Source organism: Nothobranchius furzeri, chromosome 11, assembly GCF_043380555.1.
Source record: "Nothobranchius furzeri strain GRZ-AD chromosome 11, NfurGRZ-RIMD1, whole genome shotgun sequence".
Taxonomy (NCBI): domain Eukaryota; kingdom Metazoa; phylum Chordata; class Actinopteri; order Cyprinodontiformes; family Nothobranchiidae; genus Nothobranchius; species Nothobranchius furzeri.
Window position 1 is genome coordinate 27,158,990 of NC_091751.1, and position 18,982 is coordinate 27,177,971.

At 41.1% G+C, this 18,982-nt stretch overlaps 1 protein-coding gene across 1 annotated transcript; it reads left to right on the plus strand.

Annotated features, from left to right (window-relative positions):
* Positions 1–3,667: 3,667 nt before the first annotated feature.
* Positions 3,668–5,201, plus strand: tfpi2 (tissue factor pathway inhibitor 2). The gene is made up of 5 exons (XM_015955850.3): positions 3,668–3,828; positions 3,975–4,145; positions 4,223–4,402; positions 4,485–4,658; positions 4,913–5,201. Exons 1-5 carry the CDS (start codon positions 3,750–3,752, stop codon positions 4,987–4,989), a joined length of 681 nt encoding a protein of 226 aa, XP_015811336.1. The 5' UTR covers positions 3,668–3,749; the 3' UTR covers positions 4,990–5,201.
* The last annotated feature ends 13,781 nt before the right edge of the window (positions 5,202–18,982 follow it).

Consider the following 18,982-nt stretch of genomic DNA (forward strand, 5'->3'; position numbering starts at 1 on the left):
GCTCAAGTTTGCCTACAAAGGCGATTGTGAATCACACAGGTGTCTGTTTGGATTTGTCTGCATGTTTAAAACATATATTTGTTGTCTTTTAACAAACAAATCAGAATTTTAGTTGACTGTGAGTCTGAGTGCAGATGAATGTGGGTTAAAGGGTGGTGCTTCATGCATCGGATCATTCTGATAAGAAGGCTAATCTGTATTTAGCCTCTACCTGTCAAGGTGGAGGCGTATCATTGGTCTAAACATGACTGCACGGCAGTTTTCCATTCACATCCAAAAGTTTGAAACAAACAATATTTACATCATAAAAAATGTCCATGAAAAAAGTTTTACTGTTTGTTTTGTGCATGACCAAAATAAAAAAGTGGGTGAAAACGTTGCTTGTACATCTCATGATCAGCCAGATGTTTTACCTGAAGGTCTTTTGTGGACGTACATCAGCTGATTGATAGGTTTAAAATGTCTTCCGTACCTAACTGATGACTCAAAATCAAAGGTTCTCGTCAGGTTTTCCCTGAAGTCGGCCCTTTCTGTTAGTACATCATCTCAGGAGTGGACTTATATTCAATCACCAACATAACTGATTAACTTTTGGAGGCAATCCACTTCAGAATGTGCAATTTTGGGAATCTTAACAACCCAAACATGAATTCCACAAATTTTACAGACGTAAAACATGGTTTTATTGTTGCTGTGAGTCATTCAAAAACATTTACCCTAACCCTATAGCAAACCATCTAAACAAGCTAGCTTATGAAGAGCAAGTCACCCCCAAATAAACTTTTTTTTGCTGATAAACTAAATAAATGGGTGTCTAATCGTGCTGCAGACACGTGTCGTCAATAATTTGGCACTTCAGTGCATCTTAGTTAAAATTTAAATTTTCTGCCTAAAACTGGCAGTGTTGTGCCGTTGTCAGGTAAAAACTCTGCACTGTATTTTAATTTAAAGAGCAAGTCACCCCCAAATCAACTACTTTTTTCTGATAAACTATATAAATGTGTGTCTAATCATGCTGCAGACACGTGTAGTCAATAGTTTAGCACTTTAGTGCATTTTAGTTAAAATTTAAAATTTCTGCCTGAAACTGTCAGTGTTGTGCCGTTGTCAGGTAAAAACTCTTCACTGCTTTTGAATTTAAATCTGCCATCGCTATTGGCTAAGAGGTATGCTATGATGTAAACTGGTACATTATGATGTCACAATGTCGTGAGTGTGTGTATTTGTTAGTGCCTCCACCCTCTCGGTCTGCTAGGCAACAGCATTTGTTGCATTTTTCAAACATGAAGTGGGAGTGAAGTACGCTTCTTGTAAGGGGTGACTTGCTCTTTAAATCTGCCACCGCTATTGGCTAAGAGGTATGCTATGATGTAAATTGGTACATTATGATGTCACAATGCTGTTGTGAGCCTGTGTGTGTGTATTTGTTGGCGGCTCCGCCTTCTCGGTCTGCCAGGCAACAGCATTTGTTGCATTTTTCAAACATGAAGTGGGAGTGCAGTTAGACTCTGGTAGGGGTTGACTTGCTCTTTAAACACTCGCCCTTCCAGTTGGCTATCATTCCTACGCCACATCCCTCTGATACTGGAACGCGCATAAGCAGAGGATACGAGAGAGCACTAAACACCTGTCGCTGTTTTCTAGCTCCAAATTTTTCAAATGGTGTTTTTCTTTGTGGGACTCTGGTAGTTTGTCCTACAGCTGAAGCAGTAACAGCCGGCTGTTTCTCCTTCTATGATGTTATTGAGCGGAGAACCTCACACCAGTGGTGTTCTGCTGCTAAATGTGCAATTGTGTATGAATGGACGACCCAGGGAAGTGTTGAAGTGCAGCGGTTTGGTGAGACCGCATGGTCTGATGGTTGGTTTGGTCCAAACCGTGGTATTAGCCATCACATAAACGCCCATAACTCAGCCAGTTATACAGGTATTGACCAAAACCTTGGTGTCATAATAACTCATAACTCTCTGAACTCTAACAGACCACACAAGATCTTTCATTGTTTCATAGTTCATATGAATATGAACATGAATGATGAATGTGTTGAGGATTTGACCAGAACTCCATGATCGTAGCTTAAGTTTCTGTTATGAAAATGAGGTTCATTCTAGAAACCTTCAGTGCTTTAGAGAAGCAAGATTTTAGGGTTTGGAGTTGGCTGCAGTCATGATGAAATCTATTGAGTAGACAGGGGTGATTTATTTCCAGTGAGACAGGTGCATGATGGGAACAAGATTTATTTTCCTTACAGGATTCACAAGCCCAGTGGAAAGACAGTGGATGGTGGCTGGCTCTTCCCACCCTGGGTCATATCTCCACAACCTGCCACCCTCAGGAGAACCAAGGACATTCCTGGTGATGCCCCTCTTCGTACCCACCCCCTACTCCCCCTGCTACCCTCAGCTCGATGAGGTGACACACCACCACCTATTCTATTCTATTCTATTCTATTCTATTCTATTCTATCATGGCCTGTATTTGATATAGCACCTTCTAGAGTCCTGGAACCCCCCAAGGCGCTTTACAACACAATCAGTCATTCACACCCTGGTGGTGATGAGCTAAGATGTAGCCACAGCTGTCCTGGGGCACAGGCGAATTTGGCGAGCACCACCAGCAGGCAGGTGGGTTACGTGTCTTCAGTGGTGGATTTAGCAATTTGGGGGCCCAAGGCAAACACAGACATGGGGCCCCATTACACTAAATTTTCGACAATCTTATCTTTAACTGGATTTGCGAAACTCTACCCTATTCTGACATGAGTTATTTTTGCTTTTTATTAGTCCTCCTCTTTTTTCCTGTCTTTCCCTTTGAGTGCCTTCAATATTTGCTCTGCTTTCTTCTTCCTGTCAGTGCCCCTGTGCTTTTGCCTTTCTTTTTTTTTCTTTTCTTCTATTTTCCATTTTAGTCTATATTTTCCTCCCTTTAAACATTTTCCATTGTCTTTCCTTTTCTGCTTCCTTTTGATGTTTACATTGAAAAACAACGTCACTTTCGGAAGTGAAGATAAAAGCTTTTTTAAAGCAAGCTGCTTCTTTCTCTTATTGGAGCCACTAGGATAACTCCAATTCATGTTTAATGTTTTGACTACCGCTTCGAGTTTGTTACCAATGCTCCCACCTCTCTCCTTCTGTTTCTGCTTTCTCTTCTTATTTGTGCACTTTGCAAACAACAATTTGGTGCATTACTGCCACCAACTGGATTGGAGTGGAATGACTACCAAACACTTCCTGTTTGTGCATCGAGTCTTAAAGGAATAGTCCATTGTGGCGTTAACTGAGGGGTGCTGGCTGTCAGGGCTAGGGGGCCCCCAAGCCTAAGGGGGCCCCAGGCAGCTGCCGACCTATGCCTAATGGTAAAACCGCCCCTGCGTGTCTTGCCCAAGGACACAATGACAGCGACAAACTGAGTGGGTCTCGAACCTGCAACCTTCAGATTACTGGGTGAGCACTTAACTCCTGCCACCGTCACCCCAATCATCATCATCATCATCATCATCATCATCAGTGTGTGAGCACTAACTCCATTCCAGAGAGTTTATTCTAACTTTGATGATTAAACAGTCACAGCTGCGATCCTTTTCAAGTGAACTCGTGCGGTTGTGAAAACGAGTCATCACCTCCCCGCCCCCTGGATTTCCCGGGAAGCGCTCCTGACGCTATAAAGCTGGAAGTGGCTGGGATATCCACACACACACACAGACACACACACACACACGGATTCAGTAACAACGGGAAAACTCGCGTAGAATGGAGTCGGGCTTCTTATTAGCGCTGTTTACGATCATCTCCTCGCTCCGTCAGGGTGTGACGCTCTTACGCAGCAAAGGTAAGCTGGCGCGCGCCTTTATTTGATTTGACCGACTTTAAACAAAAAAAAAAAAGAAGTCTCAAAACAACACGTTAGGTGTCTTTTTCTGTAGTTTTGTGTTTTTGGGCTTATTTAACATGTAACAATGTTTTTAATGAAAACAGGCGCCTGCCTTCTCCAGGTGGACGAGGGACCCTGCAAAGGAAACATCGAGCGCTTTTATTACAACACCATCACCCAGAACTGCGAGCTTTTCTACTATGGTGGCTGCCTGGGGAACTCAAATAACTTCAGGAGTTATCCGGAGTGTCAGAAGACGTGTTTTAGAATCCCAAGTGAGATCCTGGTGACTAAAACCTCATAAATAAAAACTATAGCTGGTGACATTGAACTTCCCACTTTTTCTGCACAGAAGTCCCACAGATCTGCAGGTTTCCCAAAGAGGAAGGTCACTGCCGAGCCATCTTGCCCCGTTACTTTTTCAACATGACCAGTATGAAGTGTGAGCCCTTTTTCTATGGAGGCTGTGGAGGAAACTCCAACCGCTTCCAAGACCTCACCTCCTGCATGGAGTACTGCAGCCCACAGAAAAGTGAGAAACATGAGAGGAAGCTGCTGCAGCGGTGAGAACGAGCACATCCCAGCAGCTTCACTGTGGTGTTTTGTGTTTGCAGCTGTTCCCATGTTGTGTCTGGACCCTCTGGACAAGGGGAAGTGTTCAGCCTCCATAACGCGGTATTACTACAACACAGCCACCAAGAGCTGCCAGGACTTTGTCTACACCGGCTGTGGGGGGAGCAGCAACAACTTTGTGTCCCAGCAGAGCTGCATGGACGTGTGTGTTAAAGGTGGCTACCTTCTGAGACAGAATCTGCTCTCAGAGCAGTTAGATGATTCAGCATCAGGCCTTTTTAAAAATGCATGCTATCTGAATAAACTGTGAGCATGACCTTTTAAAGTAATCCCTGTTATCACACGGCCTAGAGAACACCAGACAAACTATCGCTAAAAGGGTTCTGGTGCCTGAGTCACAGTTCAGAAACTCAACCGCCTCTGGATTTGGAAGCTGTACTAACCAGTTTCTTCACTCTTCTAATTCCAGGAAGGAAAAAACACGCAGCCCAAGTGAAAATACGACGGCGGGGGCAAAAGAAAATGAAACGTATCACCTTCTTGTAGACGTCTAAACCTGTACTCGAGAGTTCTCCCTCATGGTTCAATTTCAGACAAGGTTGCCTTTATTATGACTGCATCTGTTTTCTTTCCTTACATAAATAACCTGATATTTTATGTATGACATGTATGTTTTATATACATATGGCAAAAAGAGACCTTTTTTTTTGTTTATTTTGCTTCATTTTGTAATAAAATCATTAAAATAGATAAACAAACTCTGCCTTTCCTCTACTTTATTGCTCATGTTTAATAAAAACTATTGAACTGAGTGTTTCTGAAGACAAACAGTGAACTCAGACACAATCAGCCACTGCCATGGATGCATAAACACAGAAAGTCTTCTTTATATGGAAATAAAGAACAGGCCTGATTTCTTCACTTACTCTTAGCCACTTTCACTTTATCTGCAGCCTGCTCTCTCCTTCCTCACTAATGCTGCTGTCTCCAGACCTTATCAGGTAATAATGCTCTCAAGCCCATTTCTGCAGCATTCTGCAAAGCCTTGAAACCACCAGAACAACAAACGCTGCAGTGGCAGGATCATTTAAATGTTGTGGCATATGTGGAACAAGGGGAGAGGCAGCATGTTTATGTTTATTTATTTGGCAGACTCTTTTATCCAAAGCGACTTAAAATTTATAACCTATAGGGCATGTTGTGATCTGTGGGGGAAACCGGAGTCCCTGGAGGAAACCCACGCATGCATGGGGGGAACACGCAACTCCACGCAGAAAGGCCACAGCCGAGTTTCGAACCTGCAACCTTCGTGCTGCCAGGCAACAGTGCTAACAACTGCGCCACCATGCAGTATGTAAACAAGTGCACACAAAAAATTGTGTTTTAGCAGTTATAATTTTATCCTGGATAGACTAATGAGCAGAGTGCCAAAGTCATGCACACACTTGTTTGTAGGAATTTGATTCAGCATTTCTCAGATGGAGCAAAAGGGGGAAACACTCTTTGTTTCAAGAGTATCATGACTGCTTAAAGCCTGGATTGTTCCACCTGTTGGAATAACATATCTAAGGTGCTTTATAACAATAAACAGATATCTACAGAAACGACTCATGCTTTGGGCTCGGCTATAAATAGCATCAAAGAGTCAGGCAGCGTCTGGCTGGGCCTTCAAAACCAAAATTAAACTGTCTCGTGTGTGTGTGTGTGTGTGTGTGTGTGGGGGGGGGGGGGGGGGGGGTCTGTTTAGGTTATGGATGTTTGCATTCATCCAAACAATTGAAATGAAGAAAGCCAGCAGCCTTGTTAATATATTTATGTTTGTTTTCTTGAGACCTTGACACCTATAGAGAAACTTTCTGCCAATAAGACATAGCTTATTTGAAAATATCAGTAAGTTATTATTTTCACTGTGGAACATTAAACACAAACAGTTTGTTAATTATGATAAAAAGTTATTTACAGATAAAAACACATCTGTCCTTGAAACTTGGTTTAGATTAACATGTGAGCCTTCAACCCGACAGAGTGCAGTGCCAGCCAAGAGCTTCATAACGATGTGGGTGATGTGGTTGTAGTTTGGGGTAAATGCCTCATGCACCCCCTAGTGGCAGATATATCAACAACAAGATGATGAAATAAAAAATTTCTCTTTGATCTTCTGATGTTCAAATAATTTTAAATGATTAAAATAGATATGTAAATTAGCCAGGTGGACGACTATTTAAGTAGTTTTCAAGTGTTTTCACAAAACTGCTAGAGCAGTATTCAGTCTTGGTCCTGGAGAGCCGGTATTCGGCACATTTTCGTTTTAACTCTGCTTCAACACACCTGATGTCAATGAGCAGGTGATTAACAGGCTTCTGCAAAGCGTGATGAGCTGCTGCACTGCTGATTCAACCAATGAATCTAGTGTGCTGGAGCAGAGAAACCACTAAAACGTGCTGTATACCGGCCCTCCAGGACCTGGGATCTCATTTATCAAACATTGCATAGAATCCTTACTAAAACCGTACTTAAGCTCAGCAAAAAAAAAAAAAAAAAAGTACTTACGCCAAGAAGGTTTGTGATCTATCAAACATGGAGTACGCACAACTGCACGCAATCTCTGCTTCATAAATCGGGGACTAACGAGAATGTTTCTCAGCTGCATTCTAGTCACATCCCGCCCTCACCACGCCCACTTACTGCCATAAATAGTCAATGCAAAGTGCCTTGTGGATCTCATGCATAGGCCGGCTGTTGCAGCGCTCCGCCAATGACGATGGCAACCGTAGATCAAGGCAGATCAAGGAAGCTCTATTTTACAGAAGCAGAAGTTGAGGTACCTGTGGGTGAGGTGGAGAAATGAAAGGAAGTGCTGTTGCAAAACAAATAAAAGAAAATCCACGGAGTGGCACAGCGCTGCTGAAGCCGTCAGTGTTGTGAATTCTTCATAGAGATCTGTGGCGGATATTAAAAAAAAATGGTCCAAACAGAATTCGATCCCCAGACTCCTGGGTGAAAGTCACGCACGCTAACCAGTCAGCCAAACAGAGATCTCCCCTGTACAAGTAGCCAGGGCGCATGATCAATCAAGTCACAGTGACAGGACACACACACACTGTCACAGACGCATGACATTCTGCCTCAATCTGTCCCCCTGTCTGTTTTCTGTGATTCAGGTTGTGTGTGTGTATGTGTGTACGCGTGTGTGTGTGTGTGTGTGTGTGTGTGTGTGTGTGCGTGTGGGGGGTCTTGTTCTGTGTGAACATGAAGCAGTACAAGTGATAATGTTGCAGGATTTCATAATTTTATCCTTCTCAGCAGCAGCACTGCAGGTGCTCTTCATGTCCAAAATGTGCGTAAGCCAGGTCCTTAGTCAACTTAAAGTTGCGCACATTTTTCTACTAAGTTTTCTTTCATAAATCCCAAAGTTTGCCTGGAAAGTTGCTTACGCAGTTTTCCGACCCTGTTTTGTGCGTAAGCAAGCTTGATAAATGAGGCTCCAGGACTTGAATTCCCCTGTGCTAGAGTGTTGGATCCCTCATGATAACTCAGACTCTTTTGTTTATTTAATTAAATTAATCAGTTTCATCCAAAGCTGGTGATTGTTAGGGTGGGGTGGTCAAGAGGTGGTGAAAGCATAATATGAAACCTTCAAAACCCAGTCTCCCCATATCCAGCTCATTCGGGCCCACCAGTGTGATACCTAATCTCTAGGATTTTAAAACACACACCTAATGATAGTGGTCACAATAATAAAAGTGCTGTAACAGTTTTGGGTTTTTATGTGGGTGCCTCTTGTTTAAAGAGACTGGTGGGGTGTTCAATCACCAAACCACAAAAACCCAGGTAAAGCCGGCCAGCCTCCCCTGTGACTGATCCGACACTGTTACTCCTGATCTGACAAGGCGAGAGCACAGATACTGGATCTGAATGATAATAAGCTTCTCTGTGTGTTGAGTTTCTGTTCAATTTTATTTTCCAGTTTGCTGAATCCCAACTTAAATGAAGGAAAAGCACAATCATTGACAGCTTTAGTATCTCACCAGGGTGCAGAATCCAAAATGCTAACACAGTTTTACAAATCTTCACACCACCTTCAAATTTGCATTATGTGTTTATTTTGAAGGACACATTTCTAAAGGTTCTTGCTTGCCTGGCACGACCCCCTTGGAAGCACCAGAAATGTCACATTACACTCTTGATTGTGAGGTTTGAAAATGCCAATATCCAGAAATTTCAGCACAAAAAATCTTACAGCATCTTATGGTGTAAAAGTTTAGAAAAGTGAATGACATCGCCTACTGTGAAACTTTGAAACCGTTTCAAGGTGGTAAAGTTAATGTTAAAATCCCACCAGTTGCCACACTTCTGTGGAAATTGTTCTGCACATTTGGCCCATCTCCTGGGGGAGCAGCAAGCTGCAGACACAGCTATGCTCTGGAACCATTTGGTGGTTAAGCCCATTATTGCTGAGTGTCAAGCAGGGAGGCACGGGGTCCCGTTTATTGAATATCTTTGGTATGACCCAACCGTGGACTTGAACCCACAATCTCCCAGTCTCAGGGCAGACTCACATACCACTAGGCCATTGAGCTGGTACCAATTGACTTTGATTTTAGCTGTGCTCAGACCATGGATGTAGTTTTGACTTTAGAAAGGGGGGGGGGGGGGGGGGGGGGGCATGAAGACCAGGGGGGATTTTTACATTAAATATGCAAAAACAATGTGTAAAACTGTATGGAATACTAGGAATTGTTATGGTGGCAAGGTGCAAACATACATTCAAGTCAGGAAATATGTAGACCAGGAACATCAGAACTCGATGTATGAGTATATATCCTGATATACTGAGTATGGAATGGATGCAGCTCGATTTCCATCCAGAAGCCGCATGCACTGTCATTTAAACTGAGTATGGTTCGCGTTCTGAACATCTCCAAAAATCTGCTCCCACAAGAGCACCAAATGATTAGAAGCTGGGACGTAATTTTGGGGGGGGACGGGTGGGACATGTCCCCCCCACTTTTTCAAAAGGCAGTTTTGGTCCCCTGCACTTTTTTCCGTCCAAAAACAATGCTACGCTCCATTAAATGGATTTGGTTGAGCACTAGGACCGAAACGGAAACCGGTTTACTATTAGACCCGCCCAAAAGCTAATCTATTGGCTCTGCTGATACTTGCTAACGTATTATTGGCTGTTGCTGCTGTCACTCAAGTTGTAAACAGTCAGAACGTGCTCACGTTGTTTTGCTAGTTTGGAGCCGCTAGGGAACACCGGTACTGAGTCACATCGTCAACTAGACGCTGTGTAATATCAGAGCTCAGCTCAGCTTCCATTACATAACATTTGAATAAGTGTTCATTTGTGAGTCTTTGGTAGTTAGGCACAGCCAGGAGGCAGCATGTCAAGAAAACGAAAAGTGGATATAAGAGACTTCATTCAAAGTCAAAACGTAAGTTGGAACATGTCATGTGACAGACCTGCATTAAGCTCAGACTCACCTCCTCCTTCACACACAAACTCAAAACTAACTTTTACAAACTCATCTCCTCCACATAACTGACTCCTCAGACACAATTTATTCGTATTATTATAATTATTATTTTTTTATTATTACTATTATCATCATAATTATTATTACTAGTAGTAGTAGTAGTAGAAGTGTATCTTCAAAACTTTTATCATTTAACTTTATTGTAAACTTATCTATTGCAATGCATATTTTCACATTAAAAAGCTCTGAAAAATGAACAGTATCATCATCGTCAACAGATTTTTTTAAGCTTAATGTCAAAGATGTACACTTTTCATTAGATTTATCTTATTTTTTCCATTTATTTTTTGTGTGTTGAAATGCAACAACTGTTTAAACACTTTTAAGGGAAAAAAACATTTAATATGTTTTTATACACTCAAATGTTAGGGTGATGATCATGTGTAAAACATTAGTTCAGCATGTCCTCTAACACAGCAAATGAACAAACGGCCAGATCTCAGGAGGACCGTTTAAATAATTTTTATACTTTTGACTAGGCCTGGGAAAGTAACACATTTTGCTGGACGATATTTTGTCCAACAAATTGTTGATGATAAACGATATTGTCAACATTATCTAGACCAAAATAACCACTAATATAATGTTAATATATCATAATAATGCAAGTACACCCTTTAAAATGCAACAAAGAAACCTTCATTTAACATTGAAATGTCCAGAACCAGAACTTCTAAATGAATAAAAATAACAAACAAAAATTAAATAAAAAAGGAATCTCACTCCCTGTTAGAAAATGTTGCACCAAAAACAATGAAAAAAGACCCAAAACAATAAATACAATGGCCTATCCATTGTCAACAGCCAAAACTGCACTTCAATAATGATAATAAATAAAAATAATAATAGAGTTGTACATTTTTTAACTTTTATATATATATATATATATATATATATATATATATATATATATATATATATATATATATATATATTGAGGATGGAAAAATTATTGAGATGGGCACGTGACGTGTCAAGGGGTCTTTACATAACACCCCCCACCCCAAATCCGCACAAGCCTGCTGTGTCCCCCCCACTTCTGAAATCAAAATTTCGTCCCTGATTAGAAGTCTGACACAAAAAAATAAAAGAAATCTGACACAATACATTTAAAATTTTATCTGTAAAATTAACATGAACTATCATACGCTGTGAACTGATATCCTTCTCACTGATAACAAACAAACAACACAGATTTAATTTTTAAATATACTGGATGTATTTCACTGAAACATGTCACTTCCTGTCTGACTCATGTAATTTCTTCAACTTAATGAAAATCTGCAGTTTGGAAACAATCGACTCCTTGTGGAAACTCTCCAGAGCTCCACATTCAGATCCGTGCAGCACCACAGCCAGTGTGAATGTTCTGATAGGATCCAATGATTTTTAATCTATGTGGAAGCTGTATGGAAACCAGACTGCATCCATTCGGCGTTTGATTTGAGACAGGTTTTAATCAATATTAATGCCATTGTTGATTCTGTCTATCAATCCAGTTCCTTGTCAATTCCCAAGTAGTTCAACAGGGGAAAAAAACTTAATTGCACATGGTCTTGTACTGTGCTTGGTATCGTTTGGAAAGATCTTTCCAAAACCTCTCTTTTAATCTCCTTGTAAAGGCAGTGCCATCTTCTTGTATGTGTAGTGTTGCTGTAGATTTTGCAAAATGGGCAAAATATCAACACAGTTTGCACTTTAGTCGCTGGAATCTGCTAGTGTGGAGGTGTGAATAAAAGGCATGGCGCTAACATGATAGGCAGTGTCAGCTGACTAGTTACCTGCAATATCAACAGAAGAGAATGTACAAGCGTCACTGCTGCTACTGTGTCAAAATTCACTAGTCCGGAGCGGGCCAAAAACACAACATTCACTTTAACTAATCACACATTTTGTGCACAAATTCTTTTGCATATTTGCAGTGTTTCCTCCCTTTGATTAAATATCTACTTTGTATTCTTGTAAGTTCCCCTGTCATGCTTTCTCATTAAGTACAACCAAACTTTCTCTCTTTCCATCACTGATTCATGAGCCATGCTATGATAGCCTGATGAAAATGACTTTAATGGCAGAAATCATATAATCAAGTGCATGTGTTAGACATTTGCATGTAAAAAAAAGAAAGAATACAGCCAGAACATGTTTGTCTACAGTCGTAAAATCAAAATTCAAGGATCTGGTTGGCTTTTAGTACATAAACAGGGTTCCTAAAATGTTTTAAAAAGTCATAAAGTCACAGAATTTATGAATTTGGAAATAATACCTTAAAAAGCCTTGAAAAGTCTTGAATTTAGAAATCTGGGTCTTAAAAGTTGGGCTGTATTTAAGGTATGAAACAAATACTCAAATGGTTTGAATAAATTCCTCGAATCACAGCCTGAACACTGGTGAACAATGTGGTCTCCTAGGTTTTATGAAGTACAAGAGACAAACCAGCAAAGACAAAATTAACATTGTAAAAGTCAAAAATGCTGTGATCAAACAGGTATGCTAACGCTAATGCTAGCAGGTAGCACGTTCACAACAAATTTGATCACAAAACTAAGAATGAATAAACTCTACAAGTGCAAGAAAAATCCCAAAACGTTATTAGCACGTCCAGTATGTTGCTACTGAACATATTAATGAAATACAGTCATTTCTACTGATCATATTTGGATATAATTATACGTGGTATTTTGAGAAAAGTGAGTAATATCAATGTAACCTAAATTGTTACTGAAATATAGATGAAATTTGTGCAGTAAAATATGAATTAACTATTAATATCAGATAGGAAACAGGGGATTAGACAACAACAATGTAATACATTTTGATCCTTTTATAATGAGTCTGACATTTCAACCTCGTAATTTAGTTGATTTGTTTCAAATCTGAGAATCATCAATCCAATCCCTTTTCAACCGCTTATCCAGAGTCGGGTTGCGAGGGCAGAGACCTAAGACGAGAGGCTCAGACTTGCCTCTCCCGAGCTAGTTGCGCCAGCTCCTCCCGCGGAATCACAAGGCGTTCCCTGGACAGCCAAGAGACGCAGTCCCTTCAGCATGTCCCAGGTCTTCCCTTGGGTCTCCTCCCAGTTGGACCTGCCTGGAAAATCTCACCAGGGAAGAGTCCAGGAGCAAATGCTCGAGCCACCTCAACTGTCTCCTCTTGATGTGGAGGAGCAGCAGGTCTACTCCAAACCCCTCCGGGATGACCAAGCTTCTAACCCTGTCTCTAAGAGCCCAGCCACACTGTGGAGAAAACTCATTTCGGTCGCTTGAATCTGCAATCCCGTTCTTTCGGTCACTCCCTAAAGCTCGTGACCATGGGTGAGGGTTGGATCATAGATCAAACGGTAAATCGAGTGCTTTGCCTTCCTGCTCAGCTGTTTCTTCACCATGACAAACCAATTCAATGCTTGCATCATTGCAAATGTTACAGCAATGTGCCTATCGATTTCATGCTTCATTTTGCCGTCACTCATGAACAAGACCCTGAAGTACTTAAACTTCTCCACTTAAGAGCAGGACCTTGTTCCTGACCTGGAGAAGATATTCTACCTTTTTACGACTCAAGACCAAGGTCTCGAATTTAGGGGAGCTGATTCTCATCCCAACTGCTTTCCACTCGGCTGCAAACCGCTCCAGCAAAAGAATCAGGACCAGAATCAAATTTATTGTCAATGCCCCAGCTTCCTGAATCATAGAAATTTGTCTCCACAGTACAGCCTGACCAAGGTTAAACACACAAAACATCTAGAACAAAAACAGGTACAAACCACAAGGGCAGCTGTCAAGGCACTCATTTGCAGTTAGATAGAAAAAGGTTACATGAGGATAAGGGGGGTAAGGCACTTCGGAGTTGGGACCCTGTTTTCCTACAGAGAGAGCCGCAAGTCTTGTGCACTCGATTACTGTTGAAACACAGGTGGGAGGGAGACTGAGGGAGTGAAGAGCACATTGACCCCTTCAGTTGTTGAAAATGCCAGGCTAAGACCATCAATCCGACGACAGGGGTTAGGGCAGGTTTCACAGCATCTGTCTGCATTCCTTTGTGGAGGTTTTTCTTCTTGCAGCTTTAGTAAATCCTTACTTTGGTTAAATAAATCAGTTGTTGAACCCCCACTCCTCTGTTTGGTCTCCTTTCTTATTACAGCCCACCACTTCCAGTCTGGGTTGTAACAATCTGCAGACAGATTTCTGAGCATCTCCTCCTTTGGTATACAGATCCTCACTGAGCCATGTACTGTGAACAAATAGTTTCTCCGTGATATTATCCAGCAAGGTCTTGTTTTTGTCAAAACAAGGGTGAGGCAATGAAAAAATAGAAATATTTCAATAAATTAACATTAAAATTATTTATATGCATAATTAAAAAAAACATGTTTTGAAATATATAAAGTGCACCAAACTTGACTCAGTCCATTCAACAATTCTAAATGGACAATTATGTAACTCATCAATTAATTATTTGAAAGGATAATTTGTCAATTAAATGCTGAAAAAAATAAACAATACATTAATGAGGCAAGAACTTTTTAAACTTGAACATACCTACACCCACAAGTCTATTTTTACCTGGTTAAAACCATCTAGCTTATGTGCACTTTTTAAAACACTGCCCAGCAAACATTCGGACGTTTAATGACAGTTGAACGGTCACAACTTTAAAATACTATCACAGGAATTAGGAAAGAATAAAATGACATCAACTCTATGTTCCTTGGCCGGCCTCGAACCTGAACCCTCCAGAGTGAGAGTCACCCGCTCTCCCAGCTGAGCTATGACAGCAACTGCTCAATTTTGGATTTTTTTATATAGATAGGTAGAGAGTAAAGTGCGGGTTAAACTAACCAATCAGAGGACAGGGAAGATCTGCCACAGGCCACGCGTCCAGAGTGCCAAAACTCCTCACTATGGCAAGCCAAAACCGTCACAATACGCCACTTTCCCAACCCGTCTAGTTAAGAAATGGCGAAAAAAACGCCGTTTGATGTGCCAAGACGTCGTAAAATACGGCGAAAACTCTGCCAGAACGCCGTAATTTACGCCGTTCTGAACGGTCCCGTAGAACGCCCGTAAAATACGCCGTTTTTTCCGGACATTGAACGCCGTTTTTTACGTCACCCTAATCCCAGACGCGTTCTCTGTGTGGGTGGCGTAAAATACGGCGTTTGGTACGGACATTGAACGCCGCTTTTTTCGCCGTTCTGTGACATAAAACGCCGCTTTTAACGCCACTTTGTGACAGTTTTAACGCGTTTAAAATTCGACTTTACTCTCATTTATGCAGAGCCCTCCCCATGGGTTTCTCATCCACTTAATTTAAACTCCAGTGACCCAATGAAAGACGAGGAGGTTGAGGCAGCACTAATTCATCCCAGATTCGCCGGGCTGTCGGGCTGTGCGGATTGCTGTTTTCTAATACAACTCGGCTCTGTTTCAACTAATTTCACTGTATTGAAAAAGCCTTGAAATGTAGTAATATTATCAACAATGTGTCAACATTATTATTTTTTCTGTCCACCTGTAAAAGGCAGAAACGCTGTTTCAGTCAGACCTGATGATTACTTAAAAGTGTGGCTGCCGTATCAGTCTGTCCTCGTGGCTCGTGAGTCCAGCTGAAACATCAGTGCTCTTTCTGTCCAAAACTCCATTCTTCTTAAGTTAATCCACTTTCAGTATTTACTATTGTGACAGTGTGTGTGTGTGTGTGTGTGTGTGTGTGTGTGTGTGTGTGTGTGTGTGTGTGTGTGTGTGTGTGTGTGTGTGTGTGTGTGTGTGTGCTGTCGCAACGTCCCGATTGATCATGCGCCCTGGCTACTTGGTCAAGGGAATGTTCCTTTGGCTGACTGGTTAGAGCGTATGACTCTCACCCGGGAGTCTGGGGATCGAATCCCGCCCGAGCCCTCGTTTATCCGCCTGGCCACACTATTGTTTTTTTTTTTTCGTTTTTTTTTTAACGACTGTTATACTTGTCTTACAGGAGCTTCTGAAGATGTTCTGTCTTGCTTCTCCATCATCACTCTCCAGCTCCTCAGACCAGCCACTCCAGAACCTTCCCAGATCCAGGATCAGAGCACTTTAATTAAAGTTTGAAACATGTCTGCTTGTTGTTCTCCTATAGAAGCCTTAAACTAGAATTTGCTAATGAGCTTTCTTGGCTAAAATATGCTCTTAAATGTTTTTATTTACATAATCAAGAAACACGTTTTTCATTGCTGCTTCACCAAGACATGACTGAAAATGTCCTCATGATCCTGAAACGCTGGTTAAAACAAATTACTTTTAACCTCTTATAAAACAAACGTGCCTGTTGATGATTATGCCACTATACTGAAGCACCTGCATACTTGCTACCGATTTGCTAACTTTCTGTAATATTTGATATTTAAGTTAAAAACATGAAATGCTGTAACACAAATTCCAAATGTTCTAGTTGAGCACTTGTTTCTAGTCAACTAATCATTATTTCTGTGATTAGTCAGCTTTTTCCTTTTCAATAAACACATGGAAAAATTACAATTATCTTACTGAAAAATGGTTTAACAGTGTTGCACATGTATAATAATCTGCACTGGTTTTCACAGTTACGGCATTCTTCAAACTATAATAATAAAATAAAGTGAAAAGATATTTACAATTGATTACTTCAAGTTCCTACTATTTACATTTTATGCATCGATACTGTAAATGGCTGTTTACTAAGGCATACAAAGTCAGTGCCTGTACACAGGTAGTTTGCTCTTAAATCTACATATTTCTGTTCTATATGATCCTGTATTCTTCATTAATGCTACTTACAAATCCACGAGTCTGTAGAATTGCCTTGTTTATTTGAGCAGGTATTGAACAATCCTTTTAGTTATTAACAAGTTGAGTGTGTGCTTAAGAGGAGTTTAAAAGTGTTAGCCTTAGAAAGTAGATGAGCCTCTCCCACAAACCACATTTTTTTAAATTTAGGACTTTACGGAGTGTGCTGAAAGACAAAATGAGGCTAATCATCTCCATTTTTACAGGAGGCAACCCCCTGCTTACTAGGCAAGAACCCGTATGAGAACATTCCACTGACTTTGTATGCCTTAGTAAACAGCCATTTACAGTATCGATGCATAAAATGTAAATAGTAGGAACTTGAAGTAATCAATTGTAAATATCGTTTCACTTTATTTTATTATTATAGTTTGAAGAATGCCGTAACTGTGAAAACCAGTGCAGATTATTATACATGTGCAACACTGTTAAACCATTTTTCAGTAAGATAATTGTAATTTTTCCATGTGTTTATTGAAAAGGAAAAAGCTGACTAATCACAGAAATAATGATTAGTTGACTAGAAACAAGTGCTCAACTAGAACATTTGGAATTTGTGTTACAGCATTTCATGTTTTCAACTTAAATATCAAATATTACAGAAAGTTAGCAAATCGGTAGCAAGTATGCAGGTGCTTCAGTATAGTGGCATAATCATCAACAGGCACGTTTGTTTTATAAGAGGTTAAAAGTAATTTGTTTTAACCAGCGTTTCAGGATCATGAGGACATTTTCAGTCATGTCTTGGTGAAGCAGCAATGAAAAACGTGTTTCTTGATTATGTAAATAAAAACATTTAAGAGCATATTTTAGCCAAGAAAGCTCATTAGCAAATTCTAGTTTAAGGCTTCTATAGGAGAACAACAAGCAGACATGTTTCAAACTTTAATTAAAGTGCTCTGATCCTGGATCTGGGAAGGTTCTGGAGTGGCTGGTCTGAGGAGCTGGAGAGTGATGATGGAGAAGCAAGACAGAACATCTTCAGAAGCTCCTGTAAGACAAGTATAACAGTCGTTAAAAAAAAAACGAAAAAAAAAAAACAATAGTGTGGCCAGGCGGATAAACGAGGGCTCGGGCGGGATTAGATCCCCAGACTCCCGGGTGAGAGTCATACGCTCTAACCAGTCAGCCAAAGGAACATTCCCTTGACCAAGTAGCCAGGGCGCATGATCAATCGGGACGTTGCGACAGCACACACACACACACACACACACACACACACACACACACACACACACACACACACTGTCACAATAGTAAATACTGAAAGTGGATTAACTTAAGAATGGAGTTTTGGACAGAAAGAGCACTGATGTTTCAGCTGGACTCACGAGCCACGAGGACAGACTGATACGGCAGCCACACTTTTAAGTAATCATCAGGTCTGACTGAAACAGCGTTTCTGCCTTTTACAGGTGGACAGAAAAAATAATAATGTTGACACATTGTTGATAATATTACTACATTTCAAGGCTTTTTCAATACAGTGAAATTAGTTGAAACAGAGCCGAGTTGTATTAGAAAACAGCAATCCGCACAGCCCGACAGCCCGGCGAATCTGGGATGAATTAGTGCTGCCTCAACCTCCTCGTCTTTCATTGGGTCACTGGAGTTTAAATTAAGTGGATGAGAAACCCATGGGGAGGGCTCTGCATAAATGAGAGTAAAGTTGAATTTTAAACGCGTTAAAACTGTCACAAAGTGGCGTTAAAAGCGGCGTTTTATGTCACAGAACGGCGAAAAAAGCGGCGTTCAATGTCCGTACCAAACGCCGTATTTTACGCCACCCACACAGAGAACGCGTCTGGGATTAGGGTGACGTAAAAAACGGCGTTCAATGTCCGGAAAAAACGGCGTATTTTACGGGCGTTCTACGGGACCGTTCAGAACGGCGTAAATTACGGCGTTCTGGCAGAGTTTTCGCCGTATTTTACGACGTCTTGGCACATCAAACGGCGTTTTTTTCGCCATTTCTTAACTAGACGGGTTGGGAAAGTGGCGTATTGTGACGGTTTTGGCTTGCCATACCTCACAGCCGAGCGAGCGGAATGAGAAACCGAGCGCGCAGAGGCTGCCGCGCGCGCACGTTTTCCTCTGCCGTGTGTATGGCAAGCCAAAACCGTCACAATACGCCACTTTCCCAACCCGTCTAGTTAAGAAATGGCGAAAAAAACGCCGTTTGATGTGCCAAGACGTCGTAAAATA